Source organism: Alosa pseudoharengus, unplaced genomic scaffold (genome assembly GCF_046254945.1).
Source record: "Alosa pseudoharengus isolate Yale_2024_CS ecotype anadromous, Long Island Sound unplaced genomic scaffold, YU_APseudo_1.1 YU_APseudo_1.1_scf_1, whole genome shotgun sequence".
Classification (NCBI taxonomy): domain Eukaryota; kingdom Metazoa; phylum Chordata; class Actinopteri; order Clupeiformes; family Clupeidae; genus Alosa; species Alosa pseudoharengus.
This window is the reverse complement of record NW_027468564.1, coordinates 29,261,850-29,288,632: the sequence shown is the minus strand read 5'-3', so window position 1 is coordinate 29,288,632 and position 26,783 is coordinate 29,261,850. Positions and strand designations below refer to the sequence as shown.

The following is a 26,783-nucleotide window of genomic DNA, read 5'->3' as shown; positions in this document are numbered from 1 at the left end:
ATGTTGACAGCCTCTTCTAGAAACTCAATACACGGGTTGCTTTCAGACATTTGCAGGTCCTACCGCAACCTCTCGGACCCATGGCGCAACTACGCCTTCTCCTCAGACAGCTTCCCGGGCTATCCCAAGTCCGACTCGAGCCTGGCCGCGGGCTGGTACCGCTTCACCGGCGTCGGCGGCAACGTCCTGACCCAAACCTGCTCCTACAAGAGCACCCTCAGTTTGGGGGGATCACGCAAATCCCTTTGCCTGTGCGAGGGTCAGAGCTACCCTAGAGTGGGCGAAGGTGTGAAAGCCACGAGTCTCTGCAACCGTGCGTGCAGCACACCACACTGCGGCCTCTCCATAAACGTGACTGCGTGCACTGGCGGGATCTATCTCTATCAGCTTTTCCCCACAGATGGTGTGTTTGTCACAGGTAAGAGTTCACTACCTCCATTAGAGTGGTGTGCTGTGTGTTGTTGGGTAGTGTTTCTTTAAAGTAGTAGCTTTGGAAACAAAGGAAGAAAAGCTTATAAGAGTTTTGTTTACAAGAATGTTAAGCTTACAAGAATGCAAACACAAGTATGTTTTCCTCTCTCCAGTTGCATTTTCCTATATTTGTACTTGTCTCACTGAAAATGCTAATAAAATGCAAACTCACTTAAAAGAGTCAAAACTGTGTTAAAAAAACAAACAAATATTTTTGTTGTTTTTCAGCATCCTGGTTTTGTTTCTAGGGAAAGCATTTGTTTGTATTTACATTTTCTTTTGGTCTCCAGCTTCACTCTTGACGTGTTTGTTCTTTTTTTTATATATATCGTTTGTTTTTACCTCTTGTTTATAATATTTTGAGTTGTCTTTGCCTCGTGTTGTTTATTTTTTTCTTTTTCAGATCACAGTTTGTGTGAAGCGTCCTCTTGTGGCGAGAACGCCGTGTGTGACTCGGTTGGCTGTGTCTGTCGGCCTGGCTTTGGGATTCCCTCCAAGTTCCTCCCCACAGGAGACTCTTACGGTTGTCAAGGTGAGGCCATTGTCAACAGGGCCCTCCAGAACCCACAACTCACTGGTGTTGGACCAGTTGTCATTTATCTATGGGTAGATATTAGTTATTCTTCTAGATTCAGAGGGAAATAATGATGGTAATAGGATATAATTATAGATAAATTTGGGATACATTGTACTAATTGTGTGTTAGAATAAAAAAGGTTATCAACACCAGAGAAAGAGAGAGAGAGAGAGAGAGAGAGAGAGAGAGAGAGAGAGAGAGAGAGAGAGAGAGAGAGAGAGAGAGAGAGAGGAAGACAGATGGATTTCACAACTTTTGGTATGTTTGCATAAATGCAATTTCCTGTCATATTGGGCAACTTATACCACAGCAGAATATCAGTGGGATCAGCATCTAGCACGTCTGCAATATATGGCACTCTAGTGGACAAAAGTGGACATTGCTCATGGTCATTTAGTTCAAAGAAATTGCATAGCAGCAAAAAATACAAACCTGTTTTTGTTTGTTAGTTGTGGCCTCGGCATGCCCACAGCCCTGTGGAGCAAATGCCCGATGCCAGTACATCCGAGACCAGTTCAAGTGCGCATGTGAGCCTGGCTTTAGAGAGTCTGGGTCGAGCTCTTTCACCTGCACAGGTGAGCAACAAAATAACATAATTTCTTCACTCTAACTTCACCTATTGCACCTAAACATCACCTTGCCTTTTGTAATCATGGAGTTCACATTACCAGATGCAAGTTATAGAAGTTATCAGTACAAGCTAACTCAAACTGATAATTTTTTATTTTTATAGGTTATCAAATCAGTTGAAATGCTTAGGTTTAGGATTAGGATTATAATCCTAATCCTTATGAATTAGGATTATGAACATCATGTAAAAATGCCTCTCCTGTGCTCCTCTTTAGATGCGGATGAGTGTGTGGAGAGCCCTGAAATCTGTGGTCGTGATGGATTAGCCTTGTGCATCAACACACCTGGCGGCTTTCACTGCGAGTGCCCCAGTGGGTACATCCCTACCCCCGACCTCGACTGGAGGACCAATATCACTGTGTGCAAAGGTGAGAAGACCATTAGAACACAACATAACATAGGTAAGGGATAATGTATTGTCCAACAGGTCATTATCGGAAAGTAAGTCCCGACAGGGCAAACAGGACCAGTACATTATCTCGCTTATTACACGACTACTTGCTTAAATGAGTCAATGAGCCGTGTCATAACACTACATAACACAGCACATCATAACTTAGCATATCCTAGCAAATCATTGCAAAATATAATTGAACAATCATACAAATAAGAAAATAATATAACATAACAACATATAAATAACATGTAGCATAATGTAAAATAACCTAATATGACAAAACATATCATAGAGTCAAATATAAAAAAGAGATGAATATCTGCTAGAATATAGGCAGCAGGTTACACTAAACAGGAAGAGATGCACCCATGACCTGCATCAAACCCAGATCCAGCCCCACAGCTATATGATTTGTCTTTGGCCAGAGGTTGTTGTGGTTTTCTCAGCATGTTATGTCAATGTCAATTATAACAACCCCTTTTTCTATTTCTCTTTATTTCCAGAGTTGAACCTGTATATACCCATAGAGAAGGTAGGCTACATGATGTTGTTATTGATTTGCTGTTTTGTATCAGACACAATTAGCATTGTACATGATATATTGCATGTTTACCAAGGATTTCAATTTGGTGAGGGTAGGAGAGTGTTGACCACTTGGCATTGTATTTGGGTTAGGGTTAGGGTGTTGAACTAGCATGGTTTAATGGGACCCACTGTAGGTCTGCTCTATATCTGGGTTAGGGTGTTGAACTGACATGGGAAGAGCCTATAGGTCTGCTCTATATTTGAAGGGGAAGGCGAAGAGAGTGGATCACCTGCTTGGGATGATAGAGAATATGACATCAGATGGACTGCCAGTTAAGGTAAGACGCAAATGCACACATTCACACACACACACACAGACACACAGACACACACACACACACACACACACACACACACACACACACACACACACAGATAAAGCTTCCGTCTGTAGCATCTAGTGGTGAAGCTGATTATTGTCAATGTATTTTAAAAGGAGAATTCTGGCGATTTTTCACATTGATCTCTGTTTCTTGAGGTCATAAGTACTATCAGTATAAAAAAAAACAATTGGTTCTACCAAGCTCAAGTTGCTGCAGCCAACAGCTAGAGCTACACAGCTACAGTTCTACACATTCTTCATAAGAGCTCATTTGTATACCCCTACTGTGGCATTGTAGCTGCAGTTGTACACATTTTTCATGAGCCCTCATTTGTATACCCCTAGTGTAGCATTGTAGCTGCAGTTGTACACGTTCTTCATGAGCCCTCATTTGTATACCCCTAGTGTAGTATTGTAGCTGCAGTTGTACACGTTCTTCATGAGGCCCCATCTTCATACCCCTCAGTGTAGAATTCTAGCTGTCTGGCTGCTCTAGCTGTTGTATGCAGTCAGAATTAAGCAATAAACCCCGAGAGGCCGTAGGTTACACTGATTCTACAACAGCTAAGGGGCGTTGTTAGGCATGACACGCTAGCGGAGTGCCTAAAACCCCCCTTAGTTGTTGTAGAATCAGTGTAACCTAGGGACTCGAGTGGCTTATTGCTTTTCTAAAACTGTTACTATAAATACCTGGCAAAGTTTCATAAAGTAAATGCACATCAACTAGAAATATAACTATTATTCCTAGATAAACATAAGGGTCTTTGTCAAAATTTTGAACAGGATGCAGGGGACCTTCCAATGAAGCCAAAAAAAGTGCTTCAAAATGTGTATATTCAAAACCCAGAGAGGAGAGAGAGAGAGAGGGTGGGGGTGAGAGAGAGAGAGAGAGAGAGAATTGGTTTTCCTCTGGCCACCTTTCCCCATATTCCCAACAGACAGTGACCTTACTGCTGGACCGGTTGGCGGACGATGATCACAGCCGCCCAGTGCTCCACCGGAACAGCATGCTGGACTCCATGAAGAAGCTGGTGTCCCAGCTGGTGACCGGCCCTCTCGCCTGGAGAAATGGCAACTTCACCAGCAACACCACAGGTGGGCACCCCACTCAGTATGTTGGCACAGGTGGGCACCCCACTCAGTATGTCGGCACAGGTGTGCACCCCACTCAGTATGTTGGCACAGGTGTGCACCCCACTCAGTATGTTGGCACAGGTGTGCACCCCACTCAGTATGTTAGCACAGGTGGGCACCCCACTCAGTACAGTATGTCGGCACAGGTGTGCACCAGGTGGGCACCCAACTCAGTATGTTAGCACAGGTGGGCACCCCACTAGTTGGCACAGGTGGGCACCCCACTCAGTACAGTATGTCGGCACAGGTGGGCACCAGGTGGGCACCCCACTCAGTATGTTGGCACAGGTGGGCACCCCACTCAGTATGTTGGCACAGGTGTGCACCCTAATCTATGGAGCCCATAAGGGGACATAAGCACACAAAAAATCTAAAGTTTAGTTTCATGTGGGCGTGCCACAGTCAGCAACGAGCTCCTGTTCATTAGATGGGCAAGGATGGCAACAAAGGAAGGAGGGAAGCAATATAATGGTGACGACTTTCAAGCAAAGCAGCAATGTTCTAATAATGAAGACCTAGATTAAATATAGTACAACTAACTCCTGTACTGTAGTCATTTCTCTAGCTGTCAGTCCAGTATGCCTTAGGCCAGTGTTTTCAACCTTTTTTTTGCCACGGCACACTTTTGACACTTAAAACGTCCCACGGCACACTAACATCCTGTGTGATGAAAAAAATAAACATACCATAGCCTAAAACTTCAAATAATACACAGATATGGCCTTATTATGGCTTCTATGCAAGACCTGCTCAATAAAATAAGTGCCCTCTGTTTCATTTGTAGGTGACTATATCTAATTTAATTGTTGTTATGAACTGGATATGTGATGATTCTGGGAATACTGAATATGTGGCCCCGTTGTACAATGCCTGCATACCACAAATAGTGCAATCATACAATCAATGAGAGCATGTGGTAAATTCTTCGATGTAACAGTTGCTTTTCTGGACCAGTGAGTGACATTTGGGTAATTTTCTGCGGCACACCTGATGATCTCTCACGGCACACTAGTGTGCCCCGGCACAGTGGTTGAAAAACACTGCCCTATGCTACATCAATATACAGCAGGCTTCATGTGCGCACATGAAAGTTTTGCGTGAACACATGAACTTTATATATTGTTTTGCTCATGTCCGGGGCTTTGCACCAATCAGTATGATAATAAAAGGAAACGTAAACAAGGTTTTGTCCCTGAAAAACAATTATTTCTAAAAACGAAGTGATTTGGGGAAACTCTGGTTTCACATTTGCATGTAAACAGGGGAAAACAAACTGTTTGCATTGTGACATGTTGTTCCCTCCTTTGTTTGAAATCTCTGATTGGCTACCTATTTGCTTGAGGTGTTCAAGACACTGTTCCCCAGCAAAGGAGGATTCCAATTCATTTTTTGGAATACCCTGCTATGTATAGACCAGAGCCATTTTAGTCATGGGTAGCTATGAGACCCTTTCAAGAGAGTTCCATTATCAGCATCATAGTTGGCCCCACAAGACTTCCTTTTTAACATTCTATGTTATCTTAATGCAGAGGAAGTAGATTGGGGCCCAAATAGAACGTTCAAGCATTGTTTTTGTTTTTATTGTTGAAAGCGTCTATAAACATGGTCTGAGGTCAATATTTGTTTAAAATATTTGTTCTGTATATAATCTGTATATAAGTTGCTTGGTATAGAAAAAAAAAGTCCATTGAAATAAATGACAGTCAAAATGACCCTTCTTATTCTAATATTTCCATGATGTGTAGGCTGCACGCCCACACAGGTCCCATTCAGTCCTGACTTATCCTTTCTCTTTCCACGTTGTAATTTCAGAGGTGCAGATCCTCTCTGTCGAACCAAATGATGATCTGAAAGGATCGTCTGTACTGAGGACGTCAGGCGTTTCAATGGACATCAACCTCCTGGGAGTTGCCAAGAACAATGATGGTACTAATGATCTCCCAAATCAATGGAATTAACTCAAATGTCTTTTCACCACATTGGAGCTGTATTACATTAAATACACCAAATATTCATACTTTAAATCTGTCAAATTTGTGTCACAAATATGCTATAGATAATGTACTCATATAGCTAAGAAAGTGGAACTACGATGTGAAGCATTGTGGCTTGCTTTAGACCTACTCAAACTTAATCGGGCAAAACTTGACAGTCAAACATCTGATGGATGTGTTATGTACAAACCCTTTTTGTCATCTAGTGGGCAATTCCACGTAAAACTGTCACATCCATAACGGCAACACAATGCCATGGTATTTAGTTGCCGTTATGGATGTGACAGTTTTGCGTGGAATTGCCCTAGTACCCCATATCATAATTTTGAATATGTGTCATTTGTTTAAAAGAGATATTATATATCTGTAACGTTTATACTGTGTAATGTTGTAGGTATGGCGACAGTGGCGTTTATGGCGTATAGTCACATGGTGAACGTCCTGGATGCCAGCTTCTTCCGCACGAGGAGGAACACCACTAAGACCATGATGTCCAGAGTGGTGTCCGCCACACTGCTTGGTACAGTGAACACCACACTGCCCAGTCCTGTCCAGTTCACGTTTAAACACATCACCGTGAGTGCAGCACTTATTTTCCTCAAAAAGCCTTTTATTTATTTATTTATTTATTTATTTTATTATTTATATAAAACCTATACATACATCTACCAACTCCATTTTATTGATTATTTAAGAGTAACGCAGAAATAGACTTAGAGATAAACAATAGGCTCTGAGATATCAATGCCAATGTCAAACCTCAGTGCCTTGGTAATATTTTCCTGTTTTAAAGGAGATATGTATGGTTTTTGTCATTGATGTTGTTGTTATTTAAAGCACCCAAAATGGCCTAGAAGTGAATGTGAAGCATTAACAGTTTTTTCACATGATGTCAAACATACACGCTCTGTGTTGCTTGGAAACACATGGTGCTTAGATAGGAGCCATAGTGGTACAGTGGATGATATAGTCATATTTTTGATCATGTGAAATTTGTTTGTCATTCTGATCAAATTATTAAAATTTTGTGTCGTCTGTTTACATGGGGTTCCATTCCGATCAGATACTCTCAATCACTTTAGAATATTTGATTAGAAAAGCCGTTGGTGGTTTGCTTTTGCTTGATAAGCTACAGCGGGCAATCGAATTGACCAAATATGTCGGAATACATCGGAATAAGAACGGAAAACATCACCTCTATCATTCCGATTAAATTTATAATCGGATTGGCAATTTTTTTTCCGATTAAGGTGTTCATAATATGAAGTGTCATTTCTATTCTGATTGAGCCATTATTCCGATTCTAATTGGAATAAAAGTGTCAATGTAAACTGACCGATTGAAAAAGTGAAGTTAGAGGACGTCTCTGTTTTGGCCTGGTTGACGACAGGCCTCAGAACACAGAGGGAAGCCCTCCTGCGTGTACTGGAACGTCAGTGCCTGGATCGAGGACGGCTGCCACGTCAGGGAGACCAACTCCACACACACAGTCTGCTCCTGTACACACCTCTCCACCTTCGCCCTGATCATGCAGACAGTCGATACATTCCTGGTGAGTTTTTTATATTGTTTTTCACTATGTTATCCACCATGTTTGCTTCATGAGTAGTCATTACATACTGTAGTCTCTAGAGACAAGGGTTATTTTAAGTTACTGTATGCAAAGGATGTATATATATTTGTTTAAAAACACCTGTAAAAGCTGACCGTTAATAACCTTCACTGTATTAACTCCATTGACCAGCATGCTTTGTGTTCAAGTTGTGAAATGATATTCTGATGGACACCAATCAAATGTCTTTGTTTGTTTTGCTTTTATTTGAATTGTATAAGCATCCAATGATTTTTGATTATTTGATTATGATTACACGAAATTGCGTGGAATCTGAAGGTTCCATCTCCTCAGTGAGGAGAAAGCTTGTCAGTCCCAGTTTGCCCTTAGATGCTATAATTGTCCCTTTGGGGGATCTGTAGGTTTTCTATGCTATCTGACTTTGTTCCCCAGAGTGATCCAATCTTGGACGTGCTGAACACTATCTTGGTGCTGATCGGCCTGGTGTTCCTGACCCTGGCCGTGATGACCTTTGCCCTCTGTCGCTGGAACCCCAGGGTGTCCAACGTGGCTCGTCTCAACCTCTGTGTGTGTCTGCTGCTGGCTCATCCCCTCTTCCTGCTCACCCAGAGCTTCCTCCACCTCATCTGGCCACATGAGGTGCATTTCTTACTTCCACCTTCACTTCCGATTGTTGCACATTTGAGTTTGAACATTTTAACATAATGCATTTTCACTTCAGATGATTGGGTCATTGCAGGTTCAATTGGATCGTTGTAGGGTTAACTCATACATGGGCAACATACGGCCCGCGGGCCACATCCGGCCCGTGGGCTTTCTCTGACCGGCCCGCGTAAGGTCCGTGAAAGAACAATAGTCAAGAGCCTAGCATAGAGATAATGCATGCAAATCAATATCGTTGTTTTTATTTTGAAAGCGGCTGCTATTTGTACGCCCATACATTTGTGCGTGGATGCATACGACGTAAACACCCTCACTGATGTGCTGGTGAATAGAATTTATGCTTCTGCGTCGACACAATGTAGTTGCCTTTACGTCGGCGTAAAGTTTTGTGTCTCTTATGTCTGCGTCGCTCACCACCGCAAAGGTTGTTAGAACGAACTCTTACTGCTGCTCGTTGGCGATACGAAGTGTTCATTTCAAAACGTTACTGGCAGATAGACAGTTTACAATCGGATAACCCCGTAATTGTAACCAAAATATGTCTGAGTTTATTTGCAAAGCTTATGTTAGCGAACTAGTATGATGCTACTACCCACAGGTTGCTTGAAGCAGCCGGCTCAACACACAGAGCGAGTTCACCAATCACAGTTATGTGCATAAAGTTAAAGCAAAAAACATAGCCTACATTTTTAAAATAGTTTTCTTTGAGCATGTTGATTAACTAATGACAGCCTACTATTGTCTGCTCCACATTTTCGTAGTCTAATTCTGCATAGAGTTAATTTAATGATGGTAATGACTTGATGAAATATTGCTGAGTGTTGATGAAATGGTGGCACAGGCCTATCGGTTGTACTGACTCTTTCACATTTTCATGACCTAGCCTAATTATATAGATATTGTAGTACTTTTTTATATCAGTCTTTGAAAACTGAAAAAAATGTCAATGTCAAAAAATCATTTTCGAGAATGAAGATTAAATACTGGACATAGGTTAAATATTGCTGTTTTTCCTTTGTCTCCCTCACATTTTCATCTGTTCTTACGACTAGTAAACAAAACCATATGATTTACTTAATGTTATACAAGAACAGAATAGAATTGGACAGAATTGAGTTCAGACTTGAGTTCGGTATTTTGAGTCCGGCCCTCCTCAACAGTCCCAGTTTGTCATGTGGCCCCTTGGGGAAATTAGTTGCCCACCCCTGGGTTAACTAGTGTTAATTGAGTGTGAACTAAGTGTTAATTAAGTTTTAATTAGTTACATTTCGGCTTTATCTGGGGCATCACTGTGTTCACTACTGCACAGTCCTATAACCATTTAGTGTTAGATTATTGTTAGACTATTTAATCTTAGTGACATTTAGCTTTGATACTTAACAAAAGGCTTGTAGCTTCATGACAGTTTCATTCTTTCCCATTGGTTTAGTGTAGTTGTGTTCCTTTTAAACCTGGAAAAGGTGGTAGGTGGAAAACCTACTGTCACTCTCTCTCTCTCTCTCTATCTCTAGGTGTTGTGTAAGCTGTTGTCGGGAGTCCTGCATTTCCTCTTCCTGTGCTGTTTCATGTGGATGTCCATAGAAGCAGTGCTGCTCTTCCTGTCTGTACGGAGGCTCAAGCAGGTCAAACCTAGCGAGGGGTTGGGGCCACACTGCGCAGCTCTCTACCTGATTGGCTATGGGGTTCCCCTCCTCATTGTGGCTATGTCTGCAGGTGTAATGCCAGAGGGATATGGAAGCCTGCAGTAAGTGGCCTAGTATGCGGGATTACAAATTAATAGAGAGTGGGATTTTGAAACAAAAGCATTATATCATAGCTACGTATATACTGTAATGCCATTATTCTGAAGGTAGCGGCCACACGACACCATATACCATAAGGTGACATATATATATATATATATATATATATATATATATATATATTAAGATTCTTTTAAAAAGCAATATGGAAGCTTGAGTTGTCCCTGCCAGTTGAAAAAAACAGATACTCAGAAACTCAAACCATAAGTAAGGGATAATGTATAGAACGCCGGTCATTATTGGGAAAATAAGTCCCGACAGGGCGAACCGGACCCCGACGCGCAACTTCGTTTTGGCCGTACTTGCCAAAACGAAACAATAAACTCCCCACGATGTCACTCTTTAGCCCAGTGTTTCTCAAACTTTTTCAGATCAAGGACCACTTACCCAGTAAAAAAAAACTCATGGACCACCTAGCTAATAGACACAATAGGCCTACTCACTGAACCACCTTGCTTATTGTCTTTGCACCTTGCTTATTGTTTTAGAGGATTCATATGATTTAAATTGGCATAGCTTACATAGGCAGTGTTGCAGAACTGGGTAACACTTTATTTTAATGTGTCGCTGTTACAGTGTACCTACCTGATTAGGTACAGTGGTACAACCTGTGTAACAACATATACTATCAGGTACTATCATTGTACTTGCATTATGTATTTGTGGGTACCTACATATAGTTGTTACATTGTAATACCGAGTGCTTTTACAAAACTTTGCCAATTTGCCTACATTTTCATCAGAGGCAAAGAGCTGACCTGAGACCTGCTGGATGGGGTAAATCTGGTCATGGTAGATTTGATATACAAACCATTCTTAGCTCCAGTCAAGGCCTCATTGTCTTCAGTGTACATGTAACAGCTGTGCTGCTACAACCTTGTTACACTTTGATACAGTGGAATAAACGTATTAAGTGTACCAGTTAATTACTTACATGTACATATGACATGTATGTTACGTCTTCGATGTCTTGGAACAGGTCTACTAATTCACTACATAGTACATATATTAACTGTGTTGGTACACATTTATTGCTCTTTGATACAGTGGCATAAACCCATTAAAATAAAGTGTACCAGTTAAGTACTTACATGTACAAATTATATATATCCTGTCAATGATGTCATGCATCCTGTAATTGAAACGTGTCTGCTGTTACACCACACAGTACATGTGAATTAGTAGACCTGTTCCAAGACATCGAAGACACAACATACATGTCATATGTACATGTAAGTAATTAACTGGTACACTTAATACGTTTATTCCACTGTATCAAAGTGTAACAAGGTTGTAGCAGCACAGCTGTTACATGTACACTGAAGACAATGAGGCCTTGACTGGAGCTAAGAATGGTTTGTATATCAAATCTACCATGACCAGATTTACCCCATCCAGCAGGTCTCAGGTCAGCTCTTTGCCTCTGATGAAAATTTTGGCAAATTGGCAAAGTTTTGTAAAAGCACTCAGTATTACAATGTAACAACTATATGTAGGTACCCACAAATACATAATGCAAGTACAATGATAGTACCTGATAGTACATGTTGTTACACAGGTTGTACCACTGTACCTAATCAGGTAGGTACACTGTAACAGCGACACATTAAAATAAAGTGTTACCCAGAACTGTTTGGAAGTTGGTTCAATATTGCAAACAACTCATCTATATTGTTTTTTACCATGTCTGCTCGCGGACCACTTGGGATAGCTTGCGGACCACCAGTGGTCCCCGGACCACACTTTGAGAAACACTGCTTTAGCCTACATAGCCTAGGCTATAGCCTTTTTGTTACCGTTTCATCATGGCTTTTGGTGAGAAACAAATACTGTAGTTCGCAACACCACACGCTGAACTTGAATCAAACATTCTTTAGAACACAGCTGATCAACCGTCTGCTTTCACTTTTGAATGAAGTTCCAGTCCTTGCGTAGTGATATGAAAGACGTGAAATATAAGCACAAAGCCCATTTTCCTTGACAGCGGTCTGTTATACTTAGCAACGGTCTGTTATTGAGAATTAGCAGACCACCGAACGTTGGGAAGGCCCATTCAAGTAAATGGAGCATTCTTCAGCATTATGAAGAGCCGTGTAATAATACTAGTTATGACTTTAAAATGTCTTTGAACTACACACAACTTTGTTTATTTGTTTGTTTGTGTATGCAGGTGTTGGCTGAGCACTAAGGCAGGCTTCATCTGGAGTTTCCTTGGCCCTGTGGCCTTCATTCTCACAGTAAGTACGACATGGTCATCAGGCTTGTTGTCTTTAGGCTGATTTAGTATTAGCTTTTTCAATATGTTCAAGATACTTTGAAATGAAAATGAATTGGACTAGCGTAATGCTCAACAAAATTAGGCCGACTCTCTATTTATTATTATGACCGCCGCGAAGCAAAGCAGCGGTCATATAGGTTTAGTCAGATTTTTCTTTTTTTTTTTTTTGTTTTTTTTTCGCATGTCCAAATTTCCGTCAAGGATTCCCGGTACACTGAAAGACCGGGGTAGACGAAACTTGGTGGGCATGTAACCCCACATGGATCGCATGGAACCATCGTTTTTTGTTTCGGAGTGTCTATTCGTACCCCTGGTACAAATAGCCTTGGCCACACAACTGGGCTATTCACACCCTGTTACATAACAACAAAAACATGTTGCTCGCGTGCCCAAAAAACATGGCCGACATTCGTTTTTTCGTCAGCAGAAAGTGAAGAATTCTGAACGGTTTCAGCACTAATATCTGTTCAAATTAAAGTTGAGATGGAAAAGTTGTGTTTTATTTTCATAATCTTTGTTCAGTGAACACATACAACTGTCAGTTTGTTAGCTAACAGAAATTTCGTGAATATGACGTTCAGACCTATAAACCACTGGTTCTTAAACTTTTTGTCTGGCGACCCCACAAAAAAGTATGGCGAGGTCTGGCGACCCCACTTTCCCCAAATCCATTCTAGGTCCTTAGCCTACTCAAATACCCCCTCAAACGTTAACAACTAAATCAAGCAAAAACTAGAAAGCAAAGTCATTTGTTTTATTTACTCCATATGAACAAGAACCGAAAAGAAAACAAAACAATCACGATTAAACAAGTGTAGGCTGCCGCCATATCAGATCAGAGTGATGTGCGTAGCGCACGCGCACACACAAGCACGCACACACACATACACATGCAGCATTAGGCCTACAACGTTACATTAATTATATTTATGGCGATAACAATAACAGTATTTTTTTTATTTCCCTTTTTTGGTTTACTATCTTTAACAATTTCAATGGGAAGGGTGGGCATGCTTCCGTGAACATAGCAAGTTAATTCTAGGAGGAATGCTGCATACGGTGACACGGAGATTTTCCTCCACGGTGCTGAGCCGACATCTGTATTTTGAAATGTCGTTTCATTTTGACAGGTTTTAAGCTCTCATTCGCCAGAACATCGCCGCAAATGACACATTGTGGGTGGTCGAGGTTATCTTTAACTTGGCAAGTGAATGCATATTTCAGAAATTCTGATAAAGCCGACACGCCGTTTGTTGTTTTTTATTCTCACCGGACTGTGACCCGTCTGAGGATCACGGAGGAGTAGACGCACTGGTAGATGGCACTTCCGAGCTTTTGTTCAGTTTTTTAAGCAGCCACCTGTCCATTTTGGCTACTAGGCTACCTATGTCTTTTGTTTTGTTTTACTTAAAATAGCAGGAACAAGTTGAGTTTGCGTAGTGGGAGCAGATAGTTACATTGTTTCTATCAGCGGACCAGTAGCCCATAGACTGAACCAGATCTCGTTGAAAGACGAAAACATCTCTCTCTCTTCTCTTAACTGCGTGTAAATAAGAAAAAGGCAGAAAAGGCCAATATTATTTTCCTTTGTTTCACCTAATAATAATTTCAGACTGAATACAGAAATACAGAATACAGTGGCGACCCCACGGAAGTTTTTGGCGACCCCATTTGGGGTCGCGACCCCTAGTTTAAGAATCACTGCTATAAACTATAAGTTTACCTGCAAACCTCAACTTCTTGTTGAAGTATAGTGCAGTGGTCACAGGCAAGGGCTGGCACGTGGGAGACCAGGGTTCGATTCCCATATGATGCATTTTGGCGGAGTGAGTGTGCATGTGTACCAACGTCTCTGGAGAGAAGGCGCGCAATTTGAATAAGAAATCGGTTCTCAAACGGAAGTTTTGATTGCAACAATTAGCTAGTTCATGCACCAGGGTGTAAATAGCATGCAGTACTATAAACACCTGGGTACGAATAGCATCCACTTCTAACTGTACATTGATGCAAACAGCATACCTTATTCAGAGTGATTACACAGCTGAGCTATTCACACTCTGTTATGTAACAACAAAAAAACATGTTGCTTGTTTTTAAAAAATATATATATTATTACATTGTGTGATCAATATGCCAGATTAAATGCACAGGGGTGCAAATAGCATACACTGATATTTGTACCAGACAACGTACTAATAGAACACATTGCTTTGTGCACCGGGGTATGAATAGCATACATTGATATTTGTACCAGACGGGGTACTAATAGGACACATTGCTGTGTGCACCAGGGTACAAATAGCATACATTGATATTTGTACCAGACGGGGTACTAATAGGACACATTGCTGTGTGCACCGGGGTACGAATAGAATTCACTTCTTATTGCACCAGGGTACGAATAGCATACACTGCTAATTGTACCAGGGGTGCAAATAGCCTTACCCTTTTTGTTTTGATCTGTAGCCCCCCCGCTGGACTACACCCCCCGAAAGGAGGGTAGGGCAGACACAGTTTTCTGTGAATATCTCGAGAACCGTAAGGTTTAGGAGGACCATTTTTTTTTGTATGTTGATCTCAAGGGGCCATGTCAACCCATTCCATAACCACTCATTTCATGTATAGCGCCACCTAGTTAAACACAAAAAAGTAAAAATGAGGTGTTGTAATCGCAGGTATCTGTGACCTAACATAGTCAAAACTGCACGAAATTGGAAGTGTAGGATCATTATGACACCCTTTGAATGCATGCCAAGTTTCGTGGAATTCCGTTCATGGGGGGCCACACAATAAATGAATTTATGTTACTATACACCAACTGGCCTGTAGGTGGCTGGGTGTGCAAATAGCCTTACCCTTTTTGTTTTGATCTGTAGCCCCCCCACTGTACTGGACCCCCCGAAAGGAGGGTAGGGCAGACACAGTTTTCTGTGAATATCTTGAGAACCGTAGGGCCTAGGATGACCAATTTTTTCCGTATGTTTGCCTCCAGGGGTCATGTTAACCCATTCCATGTGCACACATGTGCATAAACAGATACACACGCACACACATACATTCACAGTAATCATACGTATGACACATACTCACACAGTAGACATATGTACGCATGCATGCACATGCACAAACACACATACGCAGGTAAACACACAAGCACGCACACACACACACACACACACACACACCCACACACACATAAACATGTACACGCACACATGCACACAATTCAAGAATTTCTCAGAATTATGAACAGGCAAGATGGGGGTGGGGTTGTATAAAATGAATTTTACATGTGAAATCTATGAACTAATCATGTTTTGGTACTTGTTGTCTAGCAGATACCAGTGAGAATTGAGTGTGGATAATGCAATTTAGTGGGACAGTTAGAATCATATAGGCCTTTCAGCGTGATTTATTTTTGTGGAAAAAATGTGCTGGACTGGGCGGCGGTAATATTTTGTACCGCTCGGCGGTACATCTAGTTTATATTTTATTTTATTATTTATTTTGTCCCCAAATTACCATTAGCTCAATGTTGTTTTCTGTGCCACCGGAAATGCTAGGGTCTATTTGTAATTTATTTGAGAATTTGATCATGTTGTGATTCCTTGTTATTGCTGTGGAATCTATGGAAACAATATGACAGTAAGATACTTCCTTCTCCTTCTCCTCGCCTCTTCAGGGAAATATCGTGCTCTTCTTCATCATCCTCCTCACCCTCTTCTTCACTCTCAGGGGGGCGCAGAGTGCAGGGTCAAAGGTCAAATACACCAGGTGAGATACGATCAGCCTTACTGAACACACACACAGCTGAGGAAACACACACAACTGAATGGAGGCTGAAAGACACTGGGCCTGTGCATGACTTCCATTCAAATTTCTAGGAAATCTTTGATAAGCAGGCAGGCCTTTATGTTTTGATCTGTTTGGCATGGTTTGAAGCACTCTAAAATCTTAATCTTCTATGTGTTTGGCATGATTTGAAGCACTGACACGTCATAATTTCAATGTGTTTGGCATGGGTTGCAGCACTGTAAAATCTTGATTTTGATGTGTTTGGCATGATTTGTAGCACTGTTAAATCTTGAAAACATTTCAATGTTTTGTTTCTTGAAATGCTGGATCAAACGTATAACCATAAAGAAAGGAGCTCTTTGCATAAATTGATTTTATTGCACACGTGATGCTTTTTTGGCATGACCAAGTGAAAAAGCCAAGTGACCCATGTACTCACTACAAGCTACATTACACAGCAGCCAGCATGGTAAACAAACAAAAAAAAATGTCAAACTTGTTTGTGTGTCAATGCAGGATCCTGGCAATTAAGCTCCTGTTCCAGTTTTTCTTCCTGGGCTGCCCATGGGTGCTGGGGTTCTTGGTAAGGTTGGGCCCAGCAGTGGAGGTTCTCTTTGTGATGTGGAACTCCCAGCAGGGAACCTTCATCTTTCTGGTCCACTGTGCCCTCAACAACGAGGTGAGAACTGGACCTCAAGAGTTCACTCACCGTTGGGTGTGTTTTTGGGGGCGGATAGGCCTGTAGATGGAAGTTTGTTTTGTTTTGTGTACGATGTGGACCCCTTTGCACACAAAGACACACACACACGCACAAACAATATTCTTGTGATTAAAATACTGACACAACTAGCTGCATATAAATATAAACATGTGTGTGTGTGTGTGTGTGTGTGATTAAAATACTGACATAACCAGCTGCATATAAAATACTGACATAACTAGCTGCATATAAATATAAACATGTGTGTGTGTGTGTGTGTGTGTGTGTGTGTGTGTGTGTGTGTGTGTGTGTGTGTGATATATGTGTGTGTGTGTGTGTATGTGTGTGTGTGTGTGTGTGTGTGTGTGTGTGTGTGTGCGTGTGTGTGTGTGTGTGTGTGTCCAGGTCCGGCTCCAGTACCGGAGCTGGTTGCAGGGCTTCCTCCGCCACAGGGAGTCGTCCGCCTTCACCTCCTCCACCACTGTGTCTCCAACCTCCAAAGACGGACAAGCTTCTGGCGTCCAAGACACTCCCATATAGACTGTCCTTGTTGCCCCCTTTCTTTCTCTCTCTCTCTGTCTTTTGTGTCCCCTGCTCTTTCTCTCCTCTCTATCGGGCACATTTGCTGTGAAATTATGGGATATTACATATGTTTTCTGAACCTATACTTTCATTCATTTAGAGGTTCATTCACATGGAAAATAAAGCATGCTCATTATGTTGATAGATGGATGAATGAATTGGTCTGATTTTGACAGTATGTCTCTGTAGAATTGTCCTAAAATTATCTGAGTGTCTGAATGTCAAAAATCCTAATCTTTTCAATTATTTACATATTATTATTACTTTTGTTATTATTATTGTTATGGTTCTGGTAGACACTTTTGTCCAAAGCAACATACAAATAACAACAATACAATAGTTAAATTAGTTACTAAACAGTAAACAATTAAAAATTATGGTACACTACACCAAACAGCAATAATAAACAGCAATGTAAAATCAAGCGATAGCCTAATGAAAATAAATAAATGCTATATACAAACCATAACGCATAAGAAACGCTTAAGCTTAATAAACTAAGTGCATGTTGAACAGATATGCCTTTAGACCCCTTTTGAAAGACCCAAAACTATCACTATGGTTGTTATGAAGACGAAGTAAAAGATGAAAGGCTTATTTCTGCATAACTGTATAACATATTGGAGGTCTACAGTATGATACTAAAATAAATTTAAATAAGTATATATACTCTTTTGATCCCGTGAGGGAAATTTGGTCTCTGCATTTATCCCAATCCGTGAATTGGTGAAACACACTCAGCACACAGTGAGGTAAAGCACACACTAATCCCGGCGCAGTGAGCTGCCTGCAACAACAGCGGTGCTCAGGGAGCAGTGAGGGGTTAGGTGCCTTGCTCAAGGGCACTTCAGCCGTGCCTACTGGTCAGGGTTCGAACCGGCAACCCTCCGGTTACAAGTCCGAAGAGCTAACCAGTAAGCCACAGCTGCCCCTGATGATCCAATGCTCCACATATGATCCAATGCTCCACATAGCCTACCTTAGTCAAACATACACAGCAGTGGATTTCATTCCGGAATATATCAAACTTGTTGCTAGGGCAATAGGGATTGTGATGTCATCCTGTAGGCTTCTAATGGCATCTAGGAAGGGATGGAACTCTGTTGGGAGAACCGGTTTCTTTTGAGCGATGCGTCTGTGTCTCATTATTGTAGTGGCAGCATGGTACTTCATCTCACAGAGTGCAGGTGCCAGCAAGGACTGCAAGCCCTCTCTCAACACTAAGAAGTGTTGGCACCCAGAGGACGATGTGAACGAGTGCGTCCCGAATCCCCGCATCTGCGGAGACGAGCACACCATCTGCACAAACAGACGCAGAGGATTTCTTTGCGAGTGTCCAGACAGTTTCATCCCATCACCTAATATAAATTGGAGAGTCAACGTTACCGTCTGTAAAGGTAGGCTAAAACGAGAACACTCACAAAATAAAGTTAGCTTGTGTTTCAATCTAACCAACACTATTCGTTTAATGAGCACATTTGTTACAAATGTAATTGGTGATGTAATTGGTGATGAAACTCATGAGATGATTTTATATTTGTGATAGCCTGATATATTGCCTAAATATTAAAACACGATTGTTTTGCAAAATGTTATCAACTATTAAAAGAGGACACAGAATTGAAGGCAAAATAAAGAGTGTGTTGCACTCTTTATTTTGCCTTCACTCGTGTTGATGGTCTACATCAAGATTTTTTTTTTCATGCTCACCACCTTTTTTTTCTCTTACAGAATTAGACAAGGTCATACCGGCAAGAGAAAAGGTAGCCTAAATTATTTGCAGTTCATATGCAGGAAATATGAAATATAATACCATATAATATCAGATTTCAGATTTATTTATAATATCAGATTTTTAAAAAAAAAATGTAAATGTTTTTTTATTTTTCGCATGTCCAAATTTCCGTTAAGGATTCCCGGGACACTGTAAGACCGGGGTACACGAAACTTGGTGGGCATGTAACCCCACATGGATAGCATGGAATCTCCTTTTTTCGTTTTGATCTGTAGCCCCCCCGCTGGACTGGACCCCCCGAAAGGAGGGTAGGGCAGACACAGTTTTCTATGAATATCTCGAGAACCGTTGGGTTTAGGAGAACCATTTTTTTTTGTATGTTGATCTCAAAGGGCCATGTCAACCCATTCCATAACCACTCATTTCATGTATAGCGCCACCTAGTTAAACACAAAAAAGTAAAAATGAGGTGTTGTAATTGCAGGTATCTGTGACCTAACATAGTCAAAACTGCACGAAATTGGAAGTGTAGGATCATTATGACACCCTCTGAATGCATGCCAAGTTTAATGGAATTCCGTTCATGGGGGGCCACACAATAAATTAATTTATGTTACTATACACCAACTGGCCTGTAGGTGGCCGGAGACAGTTTTCTGTGAATATCTCGAGAACCATAGGGCCTAGGAGGTCCACCTTTTTTTTGTATGTTGGTCTTAAGGGGGCATGTCAACCTATCCCATTACCACTTATTTCATGTATAGCGCCACCTAGTTAAAAATTAAAAAGCAAAACGTTAGGTTTTTTCATCACAATATCTCTGGCTAACATGGTCAAAACTGCACGAAATTGAAAGTGTAGGATCATTATGACACCCTCCGAATGCATGCCAAGTTTCGTGGACTTTTGTTAATGGGGGGCCTTACAATAAAATAATTTATATGTACATTTAGTGACCGTACACCAACAAGGATTCCCGGGACACTGAAAGACCGGGGTACACGAAACTTGGTGGGCATGTAACCCCACATGGATAGCATGGAACCATCGCTTTTCGTTTTGATCTGTAGCCCCCCCGCTGGACTGGACCCCCCGAAAGGAGGGTAGGGCAAACACAGTTTTCTGTGAATATCTTGAGAACCGTAGGGCCTAGGATGACCAATTTTTTGCGTATGTTTGCCTCCAGGGGTCATGTAAACCCATTCCATGTGCACACATGTGCATAAACAGATGCACACACATACATTCACAGTAATCCTACGTATGACACATACTCACACAGTAGACATATATACGCATGCATGCACATGCACACACACAGGCACATAAACAGGCAGACACACAAGCACATGCACATGCACACACAAACACATACACATAAACATAAACATGTACACGCACACATGCACACAATTCAAGAATTTCTCAGAATTATGAACAGGCAAGATGGGGGTGGGGTTGTCTAAAATTAATTTTACATGTGAAATCTATGAACTAATCATGTTTTGGTACTTGTTGTCTAGCAGATACCAGTGAGAATTGAGTGTGCACAATGCAATTTAGTGATAGAATCAAATATGCCTTTCAGCGAGATTTATTTTTGTGGAAAAAATGTGCTGGACTGGGCGGCGGTCATATTTTGTACCGCTCTGTGGTACATCTAGTTATTGTTGTCTGTGTTTAATGTTCAATGTAGCTCCCATGAATGCAAGACAAATTCCCTCCAGGGCAGTAGGTTCATTCATAGCTTTGTACAGGTCAGAGTAACCTACTCAGTATGACAGCCTGCAATTTAAATAATAAAAAATACATCACTATAGTCTACCTCCTCCACACTGACCAGAAGAAGAATCTCTTGCCATATTAAAAATAAATAAATAAAAGTAGCTCTAGCTCTTGTGTCTGAATAGCCGGCTTCAGACCATCTATTTGAGGGGCCACCTGGTGATACTAGCAGGCTACAAGCCTCAAAGCCCCGCTCTAGCACCAAGTGGCCCAATGTTTAGGGTGGGCCAGAAATCAAGTGCTAGTAGCACCAATATAGCCCCCAAGTGGCACCAGTTAGCACCCGCACCTGAGGTGTGAAAGCAATTAGCCCCTGGCACGGCCTGGCCTAGCTCGCTTTGGCTTGATGGTCTGAAGCCGGCTATTGTGGGCTCGAGGAGCAGAAACAGAAAGAAAATGTTTTTTTAACAGAAAAACAAAACAAACAAAAAAACAAATTTTTTTGTTTTTTTCTGTTTTGGTTTGGAAACGATAAAGAATAATGATAAATGTAATGAATGGACGAACCGTACACAAATTCAATATTTGCTAAGTCGTGTTTTGTGTTTCCTTCACCACCATAGGATAAGAGACAGCGAGTTGATAAAGTGCTTGAGATGTTCAAGAACATAACATCCGAGGAGAGACTACCACTGAAGGTTGGTCTAGGGCTGTCACCGATGTTTACAAGACCACCTGGACATCACCATTGGTTTAAGGATAAATGCATTTAGCTGATGTGTTTATGTACCTAAATAAGCGCATATATAATGAAAAGGAATAAGTAAATAGCAAGACACACGTGAACATCAACAACATAATTATAACGCAAGAACATACCATCTGAGTAGAGACTACCACTGAAGGTTGGTCTAGGGCTGTCTCACAGTCCCAGTGTGCTCCAGAGATTTGTGTGGTGGTGTAATAAAAGAATGAAGTTGTAGGTTCTACTCCTGGCTGCTACCATTATGCTCCTGAGCAAAGCACTTCTAACCCTGAGTTTGGTCTGTAAGTTGCTTTTGGTATAAGGATCAGATACATACATTAACTGATGTGTTTGTGTAGGCCTATACCTAAATATGTGCATAAAAGGGATAAGTAAGACACACGTGAGTGTGGCATATTCTGCATAAACTGAAGTAAGTCTGAGGCTGAGTTATTATAAGCAGCGCTGGTGCCGCATGGGTCATATTGTCAAACTTATTTTCTTTTTTTCCCCCACTGATTTTTGGTTGACCATTCCTGGGACACTGAAACACCAAAGCAATTGTGTGCTAATGTCTTGTGATGTGAAGGTTCAAAGTTAAAATTAATTTGTATCACTACTACATGTGTACATGTTTAGATGTACACCAAATTATGTGAAATTGCAGTACACATTTCACCATCTCAAGAAATACATGTGTCAATGTATTGTGATGTAAAGGTTCAACTTTATGAAGTTAGACATGCTGAATCACACTGCCTCAGTCTTTGTGTGCACACCAAATTTTGAGCAATTCCATCCGTTGGTGGGGCTGCAACTTACACTTAATTTAGGTGTCACCGAAGTGGAGATACTGTACGTAGGCGTGGTATCGTATCGAAGTCATACATTTGGCACTGTGACAACACTCAGGGCCAGATGTATGTACATTTGCGAACGTAGCGTTATCAGCGCCATGGACACACCGCAGATAGCGAACGCTGTCAGACCCAAGTTTCCGTCGTATTTATCAATCGTTCAATCCTTAGTGTAAACTGCGCCTTTCTCTGCCTTTCTCCGCCCATAAACGCAATTAACGAACGTCCACAACTGAATGGCAGTGCCTACATACAAGCGCAGTTGAATGAAGTTACAACATTATGAATGATGACAACATTAAAAAGAATCAAACATTTAGTATCATGAAATAATACCATACATGATAAGATAAGAACAAGCAGGGAGATAATGGAGATCAGTAGTTCTACACAAACTACTTGTGCACGTAGGCTATGGAAGATTGGTCAAATCTAGCAAGTAGGAGAGTTTAAGTGAATGACGTGAAAATGAAAGTAAGACATTCGAAAGGCCAACGAAAGTTAAAGGAGAATTCCGGTGTGATTTTGACCTAAAGTGTTTTGAAACATGATACCGAGTGTGAACGTATGTCTCATAGCCCATCTCGGCTTGTCCCCTGCACTCCGAAATCTGGCGCTAGTTAGCCGATGCTACTGTACCAACAAGGCGGTCAATGGTGGTGCCTCGGCATCGGCATAGCCATGCAAATAAATCACTGTTTTACACCATTTACGAGGCTCAATGTATCTCCACACTTCATTGGTAGACTTCCGAGGGCCCTGACATTTAAAACGAGACATTGAGAACTTTGAAAAAGCACTGGTAGTTTACTTACAAGACGATTTATACAGACAGTATCTTCTCGAAGTTTAGCGTTTGCAGCCATCTTGAATTTAGTCACGATAAGTCGAGCGACGAGTAAGAATGAACAGGTATGATAAGGGATCAGATTCCAAAAATAATTCCGTGGAAATGCATGGATTCCAGTTGCTGCTACTGGAAGAAACTGTAATCCATGCATTTCCACAGAATTATTTTTGGAATCTGATCCCTTATCATACCTGTTCATTCTTACTCGTCGCTCGACTTATTGTGACTAAATTCAAGATGGCTGCAAACGCTAAAATTCAGGGCCACCGTAGAATTATATTCTGGAGCACTACAGTATGTTATTGAACCTGCTAGACTATGCACAGTGTACACTACACCCGCATACAGAAACATACGAACAGTTTGTAAGACACTGCACTGCCCATTGCTCTCTAAGACATGTAGGCCTATCTTACCGTATGTGGTTAAATCATGGGTTAAAGTGGGATTTGGCAGGTAGGGGGTAACCCTTAAATCTAGTGTAGCAGTGCAGCATGGGAAAATGGCTCACCTCAAAGTAACTCTGCGAGCTCTGACAGACTTTTTCTGGATCCCATTGATCCAAAGGAGGCCCAAATTTGAGTGCTGGCAGCTTGTTCATTTGTAGTTTGTTGTTTATGGTGGCATCATTATTGTATTGTTTGCATCAGAGAATCCCCTTTTCACAGTCAGCACTGTTAACAGCAAGTGATTTTACTGCTTGTTGTAATCTGAGCAGTCCCTCCATCACAGGAGTCTCTGGATGCTCTTTACGTCTGCAGAAAACCTGAGGTCAAAAATGTCACGTGATGTGTTTATGTCCTCCTCCACGTAAAACATTGGTAAAGGTGATGGCTTTTGACATGAGAACGTTGGTGTATGCTGCCAGAGAGTGCTCATTGCTATGCTCTCTCTGCAGAAAATATATCACACCACTCAATTTCTCTCCATCCCTGTGTGGGTGTGTGTGTGATAGCCCATCTTGAAAGCCCAGAGCACTCACTGGCAGCATACACCAATTTATATTATGTATATACTGTACTAGTATCAGTTTTATGTGAGGTACTTAAGCACTGTGTATCTTTCTGTGTAGGGGACTTCATCATATACTGTATGTATTAAAACAATTCACTCACTACTAACAAATTACAGAATTGTGAAGACCAATGTGATTTTCTATCTCATGACTGACAATATAAAAATATGCCTAATTAAAATACTAAATTTGTACTTCCTGCAGACCGTCTCCCTGCTGCTGGATGAGCTGGCCGATGATGACCGCAAGCGTCTGGTGAAGCACAGACACGAGGTGCTGTTGTCCAAGAAGAAGCTGGTGTCCACACTGGTGGAGCGCACCTCCACCCGTGCCTCCAAGAACTTCACCACCAAGACCACAGGTGAGGCCTGGAGGGACGATGCCATCGTCACTGTCACTCTTGTTGACACTGCTCAACGGGAAGACCTGGGGCCCTAATTTAAATATTGGGCAAAGTCAGTCTATGAGCAAAAAGTTATTTTGCATAAACTAACAACATCATGTGACTTGCAACAGCTTTAGCTGACCCACGAATGCCTCACTCACTGGCTTTGGTGGGTGCCTAAAAGACGAATCAGTCACACACTCACACACACTCACACAAACACTAATGTGCCTGTTTTTTCCCCCCTAATAATGCTATATTTTTATATGATTCTGAATTGTCTGTGTTTTCGCTTTGTTTTGTGTTTCCATCATTTGTGAATCCTTTGCACTCTGAATGACTTGTGTTTCAAAGCTGCTATACTGTATAAATGAAAATGCCTTGCCTTGCCTTTCCTTGCCTTTCCTTGCCTTGCCTTGCCTTGCCTTGCCTTGATAGATTTCCCACGTGAAGCGTAAGCTGTACTGCGTGTACTGGAACGAGAGTGCCTGGATCGAGGACGGCTGCACCGTGAGCAGAACCAACGGAGCGGAGCCACACCGTGTGCACCTGTATGCACCTGTCCACCTTCTCCCTGATCATGCAGACGGACCACAGAGCCCAGGTTGGGGATGAGGAGACAGAGATGCATGATGATACATTGATGAGTTGGGGATGAGGAGACAGAGATGCATAATGATACATTGATGAGTTGGGGATGAGGAGACAGAGATGCATGATGATACATTGATGAATTGTTTTTTTTGTAAAAAAAAATAAAAGATGCTTTAATCATCCTAAACACCAATGTGGTTAAATAGTGATTGGTTAACTCCTTGAAGGCCAGGTGCTGCATTAGACGTTTGAGAAAATTATGTTTACCGTAATTTCCCAACTATTAACTGAGGCTTATACATTGATTTTGCAATATTTCTTCAGCTATGAGGTTAATACACGGAGGCAGTTAATATGGTATTAATATGGTTTTGTTTCTTTTAACTTGCATAAAACACTGTCCTGCTGCTTCTACACAATGTGGCTAATACACAGAGTATTACTGTATGAAAGACTGGGATGCCAATCGGGGGTGTACACCTCAAATGGTACAGACGCCAGAGAAGTTCTGATCTCCTGGTGGTGCTGAATTGGAAAGACTCTTAACCCACAATTAGTCCACAATTCAAAATAGCTGCGCAAACAGAGAATGGACGTCTAGTATTTTTTTTTTATTTGAAACAACTTTGGAAAGAGAGGGAAAAAATTGTGTGTGTGTGTGTGTGTCACAGAGGTCGGTTTGTTCGCCACTCTCAGGCCTCGAACCCGCCACCTCAACACACACCGGCATGGAAGTCGAACGCTCTAACCACTGAGCTAAAAGGACAGGCTCCCAACTCAGCGGTTAGAAAGCGTTCTTAAGGTTAGGGGTGTGAGGATTTTGTCGAGGAAAACTGGTCCACTTCTCGAATCCAATCAGCAATTAATCACTACTATAACTATTTACTAATTAGCACTCTGGAACAAGGCGTCCGAAGGAGACAATGCAGACAGGAGATCTCTGAAGACTGTTGATCTTTATTCACCGCAGTGATAGTCCAGCCTAAACGATGTCCAGACCATGAGAATTTACCCGCGCAACTAGCATGCTAGCTCAGTTCGCCTCCGTTACATGTGCATACAGTGTACATTTTTGTAGATGGTTGTGTGGTGTTAATTCATAATGGCTGGCCTGCTCCTCTATCAGTGGTCAGCATTGTGGATGGTTGTGTGGTGTTAATTCATAATGGCTGGCCTGCTCCTCTATCAGTGGATGGTTGTGTGGTGCTAATTCATAATGGCTGGCCTGCTCCTCTATCAGTGGTCAGCATTGTGGATGGTTGTGTGGTGTTAATTCATAATGGCTGGCCTGCTCCTCTATCAGTGGGTGGTTGTGTGGTGCTAATTCATAATGGCTGGCCTGCTCTTCTATCAGTGGTCAGCATTGTGGATGGT

At 41.6% G+C, this 26,783-nt stretch overlaps 1 protein-coding gene across 1 annotated transcript; it reads left to right on the top strand.

The window, feature by feature from the left end:
* LOC143118200 (adhesion G protein-coupled receptor E3-like) lies at positions 1-24,868 on the top strand. The gene is made up of 17 exons (XM_076279314.1): positions 1-418; positions 875-1,003; positions 1,498-1,623; positions 1,894-2,046; positions 2,579-2,607; positions 2,867-2,938; positions 3,921-4,077; positions 5,929-6,042; positions 6,505-6,686; positions 7,501-7,662; positions 8,116-8,322; positions 9,858-10,090; positions 12,319-12,385; positions 16,109-16,200; positions 16,738-16,900; positions 21,587-21,661; positions 24,635-24,868. Exons 1-17 carry the CDS (start codon positions 1-3, stop codon positions 24,866-24,868), a joined length of 2,613 nt encoding a protein of 870 aa, XP_076135429.1.
* The last annotated feature ends 1,915 nt before the right edge of the window (positions 24,869-26,783 follow it).

Excerpts from the sequence above, each read along its gene's own strand:
- LOC143118200 (XM_076279314.1), top strand. The coding sequence starts at position 1 with ATGTTGACAGCCTCTTCTAGAAACTCAATACACGGGTTGCTTTCAGAC. Across the intron at positions 6,687-7,500 it reads TCACGTTTAAACACATCACC|GCCTCAGAACACAGAGGGAA; the intron begins GTGAGTGCAGCA and ends GGTTGACGACAG. Across the intron at positions 10,091-12,318 it reads GAGGGATATGGAAGCCTGCA|GTGTTGGCTGAGCACTAAGG; the intron begins GTAAGTGGCCTA and ends TTGTGTATGCAG.